We start from the raw sequence: 14,415 nt of genomic DNA on the forward strand, positions 1-14,415 counted from the left end.
GTCTGTTTTTTTTCTGTACCTGACTCAGTTCAGTTTTTTGATACTCTTCTAAGTGAAACAGTCACAGTGGCTGCCAATACCATAATTTTATGGCTTATGTCATCTCCATTCCTATGTAAATATAATTGGAAATATTTGTTTCACTGGTTTTGACGCTGATTCCAGAATATGCTAAGGTGGGGTATCTATTTATAGTAATTTGTTGGAATACAGAATGTTTGTAACAGAATTAATTACAATATGCAAATACACTAAATATAGCAATAGTAGTTAATAAAATTCCTTGCAATAGGTAGATTGCCCTGGTAGCTAAGGGTCTGATTTAGGATCAAAGCTCCTCTTCTGGATGTACAAGGAAATGTGTTCTGTGACTGAGATTATGCAGTTTAGTAAGGTAATTCTTCATGCTGGATCATTCACAGGATCTTGGTTAGGATTTCCTCATCCACAGAGAAGAGGTTGGGAACATTCTCAAGTACCTTTGGCCCTTCTCCTTGGTATCAGGAGAACTGGGGAATGTAAGACACAGGATAAGTATTTTCTGATAAATATTTCCTAAATCTCACAAGGTACTCTCATGGTGTTATTTATATTTGCACACTTTTAATTTGCAGACCTGTGAGAGGACATCCATGCTGATACAGGTCTTAGATGCCTCCAGTAAGGTACATCACCTTCTACCAGTATCTTGACAGCTTTTTGATTTATGGGGGTGAAAACTCCCTCTCCTGAAGAAATTTTTCAAGGAAATTCTGTAGGTGGCAGTTCAAGGAATTCTTCTCTCTTAAGTGTGGGTAATCCCACATATGAAAAAATAAGGTTTGTGAAATTGATTCCTTCCCCACTCAGCAGGCTTCAAAATTGTTTGTGGGTGGACTATTTGAAAAGCTTGTTGTCAGATACAGAAAACATGAATTTCCGTGCTGGTTTCTTTGCTACCTCTAACATCTAAAACTGTAGAACTTTCCTGGGAAAGTGAAACTTCCATGACCTTTGTGACTGCATGGCTTTGTTCATTTGGGAGAAAACACAGCAAATAGGGGAAAATGGAAACTTCTACAATTCATATTGATAATTCAAGAGCTAAACATTTCACTTACTCAATTAAAAGTTATAAAATTCTTCAATTTTTTGAGAGAAAATCATCAAACTGAAATTGTACCTTGTGTCTTCTGTGCAACGGCAATGCCTTCCACTACCAGGATTGTTACAAGCAACACTGATGAGAGAAATTGGACAGGAAAAACATCATTAATTCTTCAGAGTTATAGACCATTTTCTGCAGTCCCACTTCACGCAAATCCTGGCATCACTGACCAAAACAACTCAGAACATACAAAAAGATGCAATTAATTTATGTGTTTTTTAAAAAATTTCAACTTATGAAACCAGTGCTGTCTATATGCTCTGCTGGTCCCCCTTCCAGGTTCCTCAAGAAAGTGTGTGTGAGAACAGCAATTCATTTGAGTGGACTTTTAAGAATATTTTCTAGAGTTTACATGGTATCTGTTGTCTATAAAACCTTTATAGCCTGAAACAAGATGTTTCTCTGCTATAATGAATCATATTTATCCTAAAACTCTATTTGCATAATGTGTGCAAAAGACTTCTCCAGCTTCCAAGAAATTAATCCAGACCACAGGAGACACTGCATGGTCTTAACCCCTCCACAAATTTCACAGATTTGTGATTGCAAGACTGGTTGTTGTGATGCTGCCACACAGTACCAGTGATTTCTGCAAATTATGGGGCAGTAAAAAACGGGCAGATGCAAGTTCTGGAGATGAAGTGTTGGAGTCCAGGACATCCCAACCCAAGAATGAAGAGCCTCCCTCTTTCCTTCCTTCCTTCCTGGCTGTTTTACTTTTGGCCTTTCCCTTACATTTATACATTCCCTGCACCTAAGAAGCATCTGTAGGAAGAGCACATATGAAAAAACTCCATATTCCACAGTCCATCAGCAATTTTAAAGCAGCTTAATGTTCAGATTTTCCTAAAATGTTTTGTCAACTTTGTCACTTCAAATTGTTTGGGATTATTGGGAAGGGGAAAGAGAATGAAATAGACTAAATTAATATGCCACTCTTCAAATCTTTCATTTGCTTCCATCTGGAGTATCTCAGAAATTCCAGACAAGTCTCTTACAGAACAGGCTAAGCAGGCCTGCACTGCCCTGGACAGAAGGGATAGATAGGATACAAGTTACAAAATCACAGGTATCACTGAGATTGAGAACTGAGCAACTACTACTTGTCTCTTCCAGTAGAGAACCAGGGGGTGTCAGAAAAAGCGAGCAGGTGGTATGTTCAAATTAAACAAAGGTTGTTCTTTTCTTTTTTTAATTCACATAACTCATAATGCATCCGTGAGGTAGAAAATTCTGTTACAGAAACCCCTTAAGCTGTAAGTTGTTCAAAGTCTGGGATGTATTTGGGGCAACTATAATTTGCTCTACTTTTATACTCGTTCTGCTTTTATATCTCTGTAGAAGAAAATACCAAGTAAGATGGACCTTTGATGTGACCTGGTATGGCCCTTCCCATGTTGTTAATCTACTTGTCAGGCAGGCATGGCCTTAGCACTGCAGGGCAAAAAAGAGATTTCAGCAGGAATTTTATTGTCACATTCAAGAAATTCATTTTATTTTCCCAGCCTTCCTGCCTTGTTGTTCCAGCATTTTAGTGGCTCAGTTGAAATGGCATTTTTTCCATCTGTGGTTTTCTCTGTGTTGCTGTTGGACTTTGAGCCCTTTAGAGTTCCAGAGTGAGCATGCACTGACTGAAAACCACAGTGATCTTGACTCAGCTCATCCAGATGCTCCTCTAATGCTGGCATGGATATATTGTCTTGGGAAAAGATAAAAGGAAACAAAGTCTGCTCCTGAAAGTGTCCATCTAGCATTTATGTTTTATTATGTATGTTTCTGCTACCTTTTCTTCTCTCTACCCATATTGAAGTAGACTGTGTTTCATTCTGAAACTTTCCTCACCAACAACTGGTTTTTCCTGTGTAAATTAGGTTTATAACTGTGGGTGTTTTCTAAAATACCATATGGGTCTTGCAAACAAGTGCTATGTTCTTAGAAGCTTATTTGATTTTTAGGGATGGATTATGTTAGAGTAGGTGAAGATTTAAGTAGTTTTTCAATTTCTATCTTTGCAAAAATTCTGCATTTTCATCAATATTAATATACTTAAAAATACACTATCTGTCATTATCCAAATACAAAGCAGATGCTGCTAATCATTTCTGACTCACCCTAGATGGAAAATTCCTCCTTCAGAATAAAGTACCTAGCACCCATTACTGGTATTCAGTTATGGATGTTCAGTAATCTTTTAAGCAAATAAACAAATATCCCATCTTCATTAACATATGATTGACATTAATTTTCAGCTGGTTTTAGTTTCTACTATTCCTTACAAAGATTACACTATTTCAAAATTATTTACAGGTTATTTTTGCAGCTTCTCTGTTCAAACTGTACACTGAAATATCTGAGTTTATGAGTTGCATGAACTTACAATGCCTTTGTACTCCTGAGATCACTTGTCCCTAACAGAGAACTTTGACAGTGGTTATAAAGTTGTCAATCTTGTTTCTTTGGTTTTTTCTACACTGGTTTTGGTGCAACACTTCAAAGTTGGCTTTTATTATTAAAGTAAAGGCAGTTTCCCCAATCCTGTGTAAATCATGTGTCATTATGTTTTATTGAATTCACTTTTCCTTAAGATGGGCTATGCCCACCCTCTGTTTTGCAAGGACAGAGCAAGCTCTGTGTAACTTATGCTCCTTCTCAAAATACAAAACGAGCTTTGACTTTTTTCCTTAAAGCAAACACACAGATAGATATGAGTGAAATTACCATGTGACTAACAAAATGAATGCAAATAGTCAAGCAACAGTGAAAAATTGAGGGTTTGTTGATTTGCTTTAGTTTTTATTTAGTACAGCTCTTTACTGTGGCTACCACTGTTACAACACATTTTCTTTTTAAATTCAGTATGCATCTACATATATTTCAGTGATTGTACTGATGGAAACAATGTAAGAATAGATGTTCTGTTACACTAACCATTGATTTCCCTTCTTGCTGATGTGGATACAGAAACAACCCCCCTAAAAGGACTTCAGAAAGCCTGATTGGCTTTCACTAGAGCTGTGCCGTTTCTATAAATAGTCCAGCGCCTGTGTGCGTGTAAATGCAAACAAACAGTGCCGATTTCTTTCAGAGCAGCACGGATATGCAAGAATCTGCAGAAGATATGGGCTGAATATTTGTCTTACTGTCTCCCTTTTGTCATGTAATATGGATGAGTGGGAAGAGTATGGGCCACTTTCTCTTTGTTCCTTGCCTTTTTCATCCTCTTCGGTTTTCATCTCTCACACCTCTTTCTTGCCCTTCCCTGGCAATGCCCATTCTTCTCATGCTCTCAACAACCCTTAAGATGTATTCAGAGTAGCAAACGTTCCAGGGTCTTCCTCTGGCACCACTTTTATCCTGGATGACAGTATGATAAAGAAAAGAGGTGTCTCCGGCTAATGGTCTGCATGTATGCTGTCCTTATCAGTGTGACATTGCTGGCACAAAGGTGGAGAGGACTTACCTGTTCTTCCTGAGAGAACTGGGCACCATTGCCTGAGGTAGTATTGCCTTAAACTGAGTGCATTGACATGACACAGTAAAATGTGGGAAAGCAAACAGGAGTTTAGGGGCTGAAAACAAGGTCTATCAATATTCAGGATGAAAAGAAAAGAAAAAAAAAATCAGTCAGGATATTTTTAGACCTTTCAGACTGTTTCCATTAACCCATTTTTGTGGGCATTTTAAAAACAACAAACGAATCTCCTGGTGTCCTAAATTCATACTACTTCCTGGAAAAATAATTTTGAATCTCAAAGACTAATTTGGACAGTACAAATCTATAAGAAGGAAGATGTCTAGGGAAGAGGCCAATCCTGGAAGTTGATGCAGTAGAGAGCTAATACTGAACCACTGTCCTGGTACTGCAGCAGGGACACAGTCACAGCAATTAGAGCAGTCATAAGAGACTAAACCATTTTCACTAATAGTCTTGTAGCACTTCCAGAAGGATGAAGAATGATCCTGTTATTTCCAACAAACTGCAATTCAAATAGTTATTATGCACCTGAACTTACAATTGGACACAGTATTCCTCTGCTCCTTTTTTTCCCTCTTTTCAAGTCTCCTACAGATCTCTCTGACATGACTATTCTTCAGTGTAGATGAAAGATAAGTCTAGGCTTAGCTCCATAGTCTATTATGGTACAGGAAGCACAAGTACTGAGTAAAAATGCCACTTGAACATGGCTTGCTGATGTAAGTAACAGCACACACAGTGCAGGATTGCACTGAATATCAAAGGGATTCAAGGGGAGAGCTGAGTGTTTTGTTTTTACTGGAGGAGAATGGTGAGAATTCTACCAGAGGATCCTGAGCTATGGGACACTGACCTTATGAACTTAGAGATACTTAGAGATAAAGGTAATAAAGGTTAGTGTTTCCGCATCTTACATTGAGCTTCCACTATGATCTGTACCCTGCAGAAGAGGCCATCATTAAGCCAACAGCAGTGCAGACATGGAGGCAGAGATTGAGGAGCTTCTTTTATTCATGAATCTGGTATTTGTCATAGACTTGTATTTAATGAATTATGGTGCACACTTTTGTACTACCATTTAAAGCTCTGATAGTTTATTTGTGTGAGCATGAACTAGGAATACAGAAAAAACAGCAAGCTTCTGTCTCTGTTTTTAAAAGAATGTATTTTTCATTTTCTTCACTTCTTTGCATGAAATATTTTAGATCACATAGCCTGCAGACAGCTGTATAAATTTTGAAGAGTGAAGACACTAAACACACAATGCAAATTCTTACTATTCTGTTGTTGAGGTAGGCTTATAGAATAAAAGAAGCCCCTGAACCAGTGTAATAAACTCTGTATTGTTTGCAGAAGTCAAGATGTTCTTTGTTGGCATTTCTTAATTTTTAAAAAATAAAGCTAAGCTAAAAAAGAAAAAAATAAGGCAATTTCTGCATTGGAGTATCTATAGAGAGGTTCGCAAATGTTTGGCTCCTACTTCTCTTGAAAAATGAGAATAATGTAGTTAGTTTTGCAGTAAATGGGTGCTCAACCCAATAGTGAGAAATCAGCATGGTGCTTTAGAAAAACAAGTGCTTTAGGCTGCAAATCTGACATATGCTTGTACTTTCTGGCAAAACACATTCTTCAGATTTCATGGGATACAGTACAGCTCTGAGCTCCCTATGATACGTCTTTCCCCTGCTCTTTCTGCATGCTCTAGGGATCTTCACACAGAGACAACAGACTCGATTTGCTGCGTGGGTCTGAGAGCAGTGTCTGTCTTCAGTGATGACAATGGGGGATCTATGCATGCAGGGCAAGCTGAATATCAAACTGAGGAGCAGTCAGGCACAACTGAGAAACAGAGTGAAACATTCCACCATTTTTTAAAATAAAGACTTAATCATTTAGAGTATTGCACATTCTTAGTAACGTGGTAGCCAGAATCCTAGGGATAAAGATGACAGACTTTGCTTAAAGCAGGATTCATTGGATCTCTGTGCTTTGCTCCTTGGATTAGGCAGCACCTTGTACACACATAGTCCAGATAGATGGTAATTGGCAACACACAGGTCATGCATGTTGGAAAATCTTGCCAGGATGCCTGCTTCTTTCTGGCAGATACAGCCTAGAGTAACAAATGCTTGATTTTAATTATATACTCTGTTTTGCCTTGTGGGAATGGTTCCTTCTCTGTGTATTCCTCTTAAACCTAGCTCCTCATTTGCCCTGTGTGCTAAAATTAGCATTACTTTCAGCAACTGCTTATCACAGTATGTCAGGTTTTATATCCATTTTTTACTTACGTGTCTAAACATTAATATTAGCTATTAATGTCCTGGGGACATTTATGATTATTATATCCTATCCTATTCTCTGGCCAACATTAATTACGTGTTATGGTTGCTTTTAAGTACTCTGATCAAGGATAAGTTGCTGCACAAATTCAAAGTGAGTGATTGACTGGTGGGTGGTCTTGCAAAGAACTTGTGCAATTTAGACAGAGAGGTAAAGTGTCCAGACACTTTGAATTTCATGTAATTCTGTGTGGATGATCACATCCTTTTCTTTCAAAAAGGTTATTAACTGCTTTCGGATTCAAGCCATTTTTAGCTCAGAAACACACACTGTAAATTTCAAGGAATGAGATTTTCCTCTCTCTTCCTGGCATTCGCTATGTTTGTTAATTGACAAAAGGAATACTGGATTGCATCTGTTGCTGCTGTATTTAAGACTAACAATTCTGTTGCTGAGGATGAAAACGTGGTAGTTTTTGAATCCTTAACATTTTTAAAGCTCATAGTCTGTATATATTCCTTAATCTATTGTGGTCTCAACAGAACATTTGCAGATAGGTAAAATGAGTATCAAGGAGCAGTTAAGGTGGCTGCCTACAACTTACCCTATTAACAGCTTCAGTGGTTTCCTCATACAGCAGGATTGCCACAGAATAAAGCACAGAGATGAACGTGTGCATCAGGCAAGACATATTTTAGCTGGTCTAAGTCTTACCCAGAGCATGCTAGTGGAGCTGGCAACACATTTTTAATCCTTCTCACAAAAGCTGGATGGCAGAAGTGGGCTTCACCAGCTATTAACAGTGGCTCTGGTGCCTTCTAAGATCCAAATCTTGTTAGCCATTAGCTGCCAGCAGGATACCTGAATGCACTCAGGTCTATTCTCAGATATAACAGTTTCATCTCACTCCAGCTGTTTCCAGTAGGGATTCCTCTCTTTAAGATTGTCAGAGAAACAAATTGGGACTCTATTTCTGCAGAGAAACCAGATTAACTGATTCAGGAAGTAAGTGCAGTTCTCCCACGTCCCTTTGATAAAAATCATCTCCAGAACAATTCATGCTTGGATGGATCTGTGACAGAGTCCCCTCTAGGTTTGCTCAAAACATTTAACATTTCTGATCCCATCCTCCATTAGAAATGTATAAGTAGCTGTGGGCTGCTTCATCTTACCAGTTGCTCCACATCCTGTTACTTATAATCCATCCCTGGGTCTGTCTGCCAGCAAAACTTCTGCCAGAAGAATGATAGCTTTCATTTTTAAAATAAGAACTTTCCTTTTTATATGGAAGAACCTTTTTTTTTCTTTTCATCTCCAAGCTGTGTGCAGCAAGAGACTGATGAGAAGACTGCATGTGCAGACCATGTTGATGAGGGGTTTCAAAAACCTTATTAAAATATGTACACTGACTTCCAAGTTCAGATGATTTCCCTCTAGCTGACAGAGCTAATCCTCCTGCACATGACTATTCTGAATACATCTTTCCCAGAAATAACTTATTCCTAGAGAAATTGGATAGTGATACTTTTGACTTAAAAATCGATCAGATTATACCAGACCTCTTTATCTTCTCTTATTTATTAGCAATATACTATATTTTTCAGTGGAAATCTTTTCTAGAATGCCTATTATGACATTAATATTTAAAGATCCTTTCTGCTGTCTTCTGTCATGTCTGGCAACAATTTATATACAGACTACAATTTCTTCTCTTCCAGCTTCTCACTCTCAGTCCCTTAAAAAGAGACTTAACTTTGTGTTCATCAATTTTACTGTATGATAAAGAAGGAGGTTTTGTGAAACGATTTCTTAACATATTGCTCATCCTTTCCTGCTGCATAGTGGGGTCAGCTTTGTAATAACAGCACACTGAGTGAAGCACAAAGATAATCTAAAAGAAATGTGGATTTTTTTTTTTCATTCAAAGTTACATGCTGATTTTTGTTGTAAAATTTACACTCCCCCAATCCCATATCTTGCAGTATTTGAGGTGGCAGTTGCCAGTCATATGTCAACAGAGGCAGCAAGCTGTTTAAGTTGTCCTAGGCTGTAAGTGCTTCATTAATTAAAGAAAAAACAAATTGGAGTGTACAAGGAAGACAAGCAGGAAGCTTGATTGCAGTGTTAGAACCCCATCTTGAATCCAAGACACTAAAATTTTGCTTCAGTCCAGACAGGTTATACTTGTAGCACTGGGTTTGTTTTGCATGTAAACTACATGTACTAGAGTATGTGCAATTAGCAGCCCTCTTCATTTCTGCAGTGAATTAAATTGACTTTTTGACAGGTTCATAAATGATGAACAGCTTATGAAGTTTAGCTTCAGGGGTAATTTTTCTGTCTAATCTCTACCTGTGAATTAAACCTTAAGGAAGATGCTGAAAATCTTAACTTTTTCATTAGATAGGGATATATAATTCAGTAGCTCCTTTAGCTTCAATCCAGTGTTATTCCATACTCTGGCTACAGCCACATACTTGACTTAACACACTGAAATTTGCTATTAATATCAGTGTAATTGGAACCAACCTGTCCTGTAAAACTTTTAGTAGTCACAGCCAACTATGTCTTAGGAAAAATGGGGAGTTAATGTATTTGAAGTTATGCTGCAGGGTGGTGCATTTGGAATATGAAGTTTGTAAGTGTATTAAGAACAAGGTGTAAACACACATCACCAAATGCTTGCCTTGTTTTTAACACTGCAGCTTTTTGAATCCTGTTCTGCAGTTGCTTGAGTTACTTCTGCAGAACTGCTTAGCACTGCAAGCAGTTTGGGGCTTCACTTTTTTTTCAGTGCAGCAGAAAAGGTGCAAAGTAGATACTGTTTATTAAGTAAAAAATAATATTCTGACTTCACTTGATACTGCCTTCATTAGGGTCACTGTAGCTTCTATAGTCAGTACTTTGCTTTTGGTGTCAATGAACAAATCATGAAACTATTAGGAGATTTTTGAATTACTTTTTTTTTGTGCTCATTTTCAGTTTTTGTGGCATTATTACACCTTTTAGTTTCAGAAACAGGGAGCCGTAATTTCTAGCTTTTGTCTGGAAGGAAGCATTACTTCCTAACACTACTTGTTTGTGAGAAATTAAATGTTAAAATCATGCCAAAATGCAAATGAGGAGCCTGAGCAGAATGGCAGGAAGTTAAATCACAGCAGTCCACATTCTTGCAACCTGATGAAGTTGGAAATAATTCTGTAGTCCACTGGAAGGTTGGGAATGTGGCAGTAATTTGTTCTAGCCCTAGCTGCTTGTTGAATTATTGGGTCAGAAGCTACAGAATTATCTTTTTGGCTTTTTCAATTAATCCAATATATTAACTGAAATAGACCAAAACTAACGTAGAGGAAGGATTTAACTGACAGCTTGTACAGTTTTTTAAGCAAATAATAGCATATGGAAATGAAAGAGGGAGCATATTTGAAGCATGGGAACAAGCTCTTAGCAAACACATTTTGGGGGAATACCAGGTATGAGGAAATTCAAGACAGGTACATTTACTTCCTAAGCATAACAGAGGCATGGCTTTATTAGGAAAGCAGCTGCTTTTCTCTCTCATGAAGTGGAGGGTTATGGTGCTTTACTGCTGTAGAGCAGTTGCATTTTGCAAGCTGTGCCAGGCTCAGGGAATGATTCTAATGTGCTTAAGATGTCATTGAGAGCTGAAGGCAGGAGGCAGAGGCTTTGTCTTCCAACAGCCCACACACAGCCAGCTCTTGGCCTCCAAGAGGTTACAGACCCCACTGAGAAAGCAGGTGGGCATTGGCTGGGCTCCACTTGAGCTAAAGCTGCAGCCACTGAAATCTCTGAGCTGTCGTGCTCCACCAGCGCTGCCTGGGAGAGCTGGAGGAGAGCAAAGAGTCCATGGAGGATGATGGGACTCAGGATGAGACTTTTAAAAGTTTTGCTGAACACTATGGACAGAGACAAGGAATTACATGAAGATGTTTATTTAAATAGCCCTTGATATTGATAGCTGAGGAAGAAGAATAGTTCTGAACAAGCTTAATGTAAGAAATTCCAACTGCCACAAAGTATGATGGGCTCTCTTCTGCCCTGAGGTAACAAAGCCAAAAAATAGAATCCTTGTTAATGACAGAAATCTATACATGCATTCCATGTTAAGAACAGAAGACTAAACTGTTTCTAAGAAGTATTAAATAAAATAGGACTTCTCATGATACACTGAGCTTCATGGTACTTGGCATGTGGTTTAGCAGAACTCCCCCAGTTCTGCATATGAAGCTATTTGTATGAGGAAAAAAACAAATTACTGCCACTGTAGGTAGGACTTCCAGGCAGAATTTAAGATGCAATTTGTAAAACATGGACAATTACTTTCAATTTTATTCCCAGTGGTTTCCTTCTGGAACTAAATCTATATATCTACCTACAGAAATATACTTTTTTTGTTTCTGATTAGGTTAGTAACAATGGGACTATGTAACGACTTCTAGTGAAGCAGAGATAAAAGGGAGTGTCTGATGCTAAGTAATGATAGGTTGTTTCTGTAGTCATGGCAAGGGATGTGTTTAGAATACTAACAGCTTATTGACTAATGGCTTTGTGCAATTTATGGATTATGAATAATACAAAAAACTTCCTGTAGAGGGACTTTTTACCCAGACATGAGTGTGATTATAAAAAAATATACAGGTCTGTTCAGTGGAAAACCTGTACAGTCAATTTTGCAGCAATCACATATTTCTGAAATGTAATTAAATCTGCATGTGTATAAAGTATTTAAGTAGGAGATACAGTAGATACTGCTACTAGTTGTAGCAGTAGTTCAGGGAAGTTGTATTTTACTGTTGTTTTATAGTGGCTTGTGATATTTAAATATGTTACTTAAAAGAGGCAGTAGAAAACAGAATCTAAATGCCTTGTCTTCCCCATGTAAACCATATGTTCTTATGTTGTCTAAACCCAGTGGATGGTTAACAATATAGAGAGATAGACGTTTATTGAGAACGAGTATCTTCTGCCTCTCAGTTATGATGCTAATAAATGAAAAATATTTTTTTGAAACCCTAAAGATATAAAGTCCTTCACACCAGGAACACGGGATTTTATGGCCCATGGAAACATTCTGGATTTAAAGCAGACTTCTTTACAACTTCCATACTGTGGGAAGACATCAATATATACACAAAACAGTTCTCCACTCTGCAGTAATGCCTTGTTGGCTTCAATAATGCATGCAGTCACACCAACACCTCCTAACTGAATAATTTAAAATAATCATCATCATTACAATGAAACAAAACAAAACAGACTGGAATCCCCGTCAAGTCTGCTACTGCTCAAGAAGATACAGGATGCTGGAAATAATCTCTCGAGGCACAAGGTTAAGTGCCACATCGAGATTTCTTTTCTAACAGAAACCTCTCGCCCATTGTTGAGCTGTATAAATAACAGCACAGACAAAGAAATGCTGGGATGAGGAGCCTTGCTTGGTTGTTTACCTCTGAGCAGGAATAAGTTAGAAACAAGATTTAAAAGGCTCGAGAAGAAAAGCACACCAGTAACGCCGGGCAGGGGGCAGCCTGTGACCCGGGTGACTGATTTTATAAAAACCTCACTGAAAACAGCCCTGGCTCCCGATAACAAGTGTGATAAGCTGAACAGTGTTGAGCAGCTCGTCAGGAGAGTCCCGAAAGCAAAGAGTATTTTTACTGTGGAAAGACGAGCGCGGGATATTGCCGGTGTGTCTGGGGAATACGCGGGTCACTGGGGCAGAGCCGCTGCCACCCCGAGCCACGTTTTTACAGGCTGGGACCCCCCCGGACTCGAGGCGTCCCTGACGGTGCGACAGCCCCAAACCCGAGTGCCGAGGGGTCCCCGCCGCTGGAACCCCCAAACCCGAGTGCCGCCCGCCCGCGCCAGCGGCACCGGGGGAGCCCGGGATGGGTGCGGGCGGCCCGGGATGGGTGGGGATGGGTGCGGACCCCGGCCCGGCCTCGCGCTGGGATCCGGCAGTGCCCGCCCCGCAGCCCCGGCCCGGCACCGCAGCGCTGGGACCCGCGTGGGGCAGAACGGGGCCAGGGAGCGGGGCCGGGGCCGGGGAGCCGGGCAGGGAGCGGGGCCGGGGCCGGGGCCGGGGCCGGGGCCGGTGCGCTGGGGAGGCGCGGAGCGCTGCCCGGCACCAGCGGGGCGGCCGCCCCCGCGCATCCCCCGCGCTCTGCTCTCTGAAGTTTTCCCCGGCTCGGGGAGGGCGCGGGGGCAGCGCGGGGCAGGCGGGGGGGCGGCGGCTCCGGGGGTACGCGGTGCCCGCTCCGGCGGGGCTCCTACCTTCCAGCACGGAGCAGAGTTTGTGCAGGGCCATCGTCTCCCGGCGGCGGTGGGCGGCGATCAGCGGCGCTCCATGGCCGTGGCGGCGCCCCCGGCGAGGGCGCTGTGCCCGCGGCTCCGGCTCGGCCCCCGCCCGCCCGCGGCCATGCCCGGCGCCCCCGGGGCTCGCTCAGCCCCCGCCGCCCGCCCGCCGAGCCGCCGCCGCGCTCAGTCCCATCGAGAGCCGAGCGGGCTCCGTCCGGGCCGGCCCGCCCCGGGGCTCCCAGCGCAGCCCGCCCGCTCCCAGCCCGACTGGAGCGACTGCCGCTAAATGAAGCTCATTTAAGATGTGAGGGGTGTTTGCCTGGATGAGCCGCTTGTACGCATGTGCCCGCCCCCGACGGAGCCCCGCAAGCAGCCACAGGCACGGGCACAGGCACAGCCACAGCCACGGGCACCGGCACAGGCACAGCCACAGGCACGGGCACAGGCACAGCCACAGCCACGGGCACCGGCACAGGCACAGGCACAGGCACAGGCACCGGCACAGGCACAGGCACAGGCACAGGCACAGGCACAGCCACGGGCACGGGCACAGGCACAGGCACCGGCACAGGCACAGCCACGGGCACAGGCACAGGGCACAGGCACAGGCACAGGCACCAGCACAGGCACAGGCACAGGCACAGCCACGGGCACAGGCACTGGCACAGGCACAGGCACCAGCACAGGCACCGGCACAGGCACAGGCACAGCCACAGGCACTGGCACAGGCACAGCCGCAGCCGCGGGGCCGCTGTGCTCCTCCCGCTCGGCCGGGCGGGCAGCGGGGCGGGGGCGGCGGCGCCGGAGCAGCGCCCGTTCTTCCCCCATCCCTGAGAGGAGCCGGGGCTGCCCCGCCCTGTCCCGCACCTCGGCCCCGCCGTGCCCATCCTGCCCGTGCCCATCCTGCCCCGTGCCCATCCTGCCCCGTGCCCATCCTGCCCCGTGCCCATCCTGCCCCGTGCCCATCCTGCCGCCCTGCCCGGCTTTCCCGTGTGCGGGGCTGCTGCCCGCGGAGCCCTGCGGCCCCTCTCCAGGGCACGGCCACTGGGCTGAGCCTGAATCCCGGCTGCCCGGCTTTGTTCGGGATCCGAGTGGGTCCCGATGGGGTAAAAGGGACGCGGTGCTCCCCTTGGTCTGCCGTGGCTCCCCTCGCCCTCTCGCAGGCGGCAGAGCCCGCTGGAGGCGGCCCCGG

The 14,415-nt window shown here is 43.0% G+C and overlaps 1 protein-coding gene across 1 annotated transcript in view; it reads right to left on the bottom strand.

The window, feature by feature from the left end:
- Positions 1-13,233, bottom strand: part of NETO2 (neuropilin and tolloid like 2) — a gene marked incomplete at its 5' end in the record, with an annotated part of 30,270 nt that extends 17,037 nt beyond the window's left edge. The window contains 2 exons of the mRNA XM_083870557.1: positions 1,163-1,219; positions 13,200-13,233. Coding sequence (XP_083726683.1) covers positions 1,163-1,219; positions 13,200-13,233 — 91 coding nt within the window. The remainder of the gene's footprint in view (positions 1-1,162; positions 1,220-13,199) is intronic.
- Between the last annotated feature and the right edge of the window lie 1,182 nt (positions 13,234-14,415).

The sequence above is a fragment of the Zosterops lateralis genome, assembly GCF_965231275.1.
Source record: "Zosterops lateralis genome assembly, chromosome: 12".
In the NCBI taxonomy this organism is placed as follows: domain Eukaryota; kingdom Metazoa; phylum Chordata; class Aves; order Passeriformes; family Zosteropidae; genus Zosterops; species Zosterops lateralis.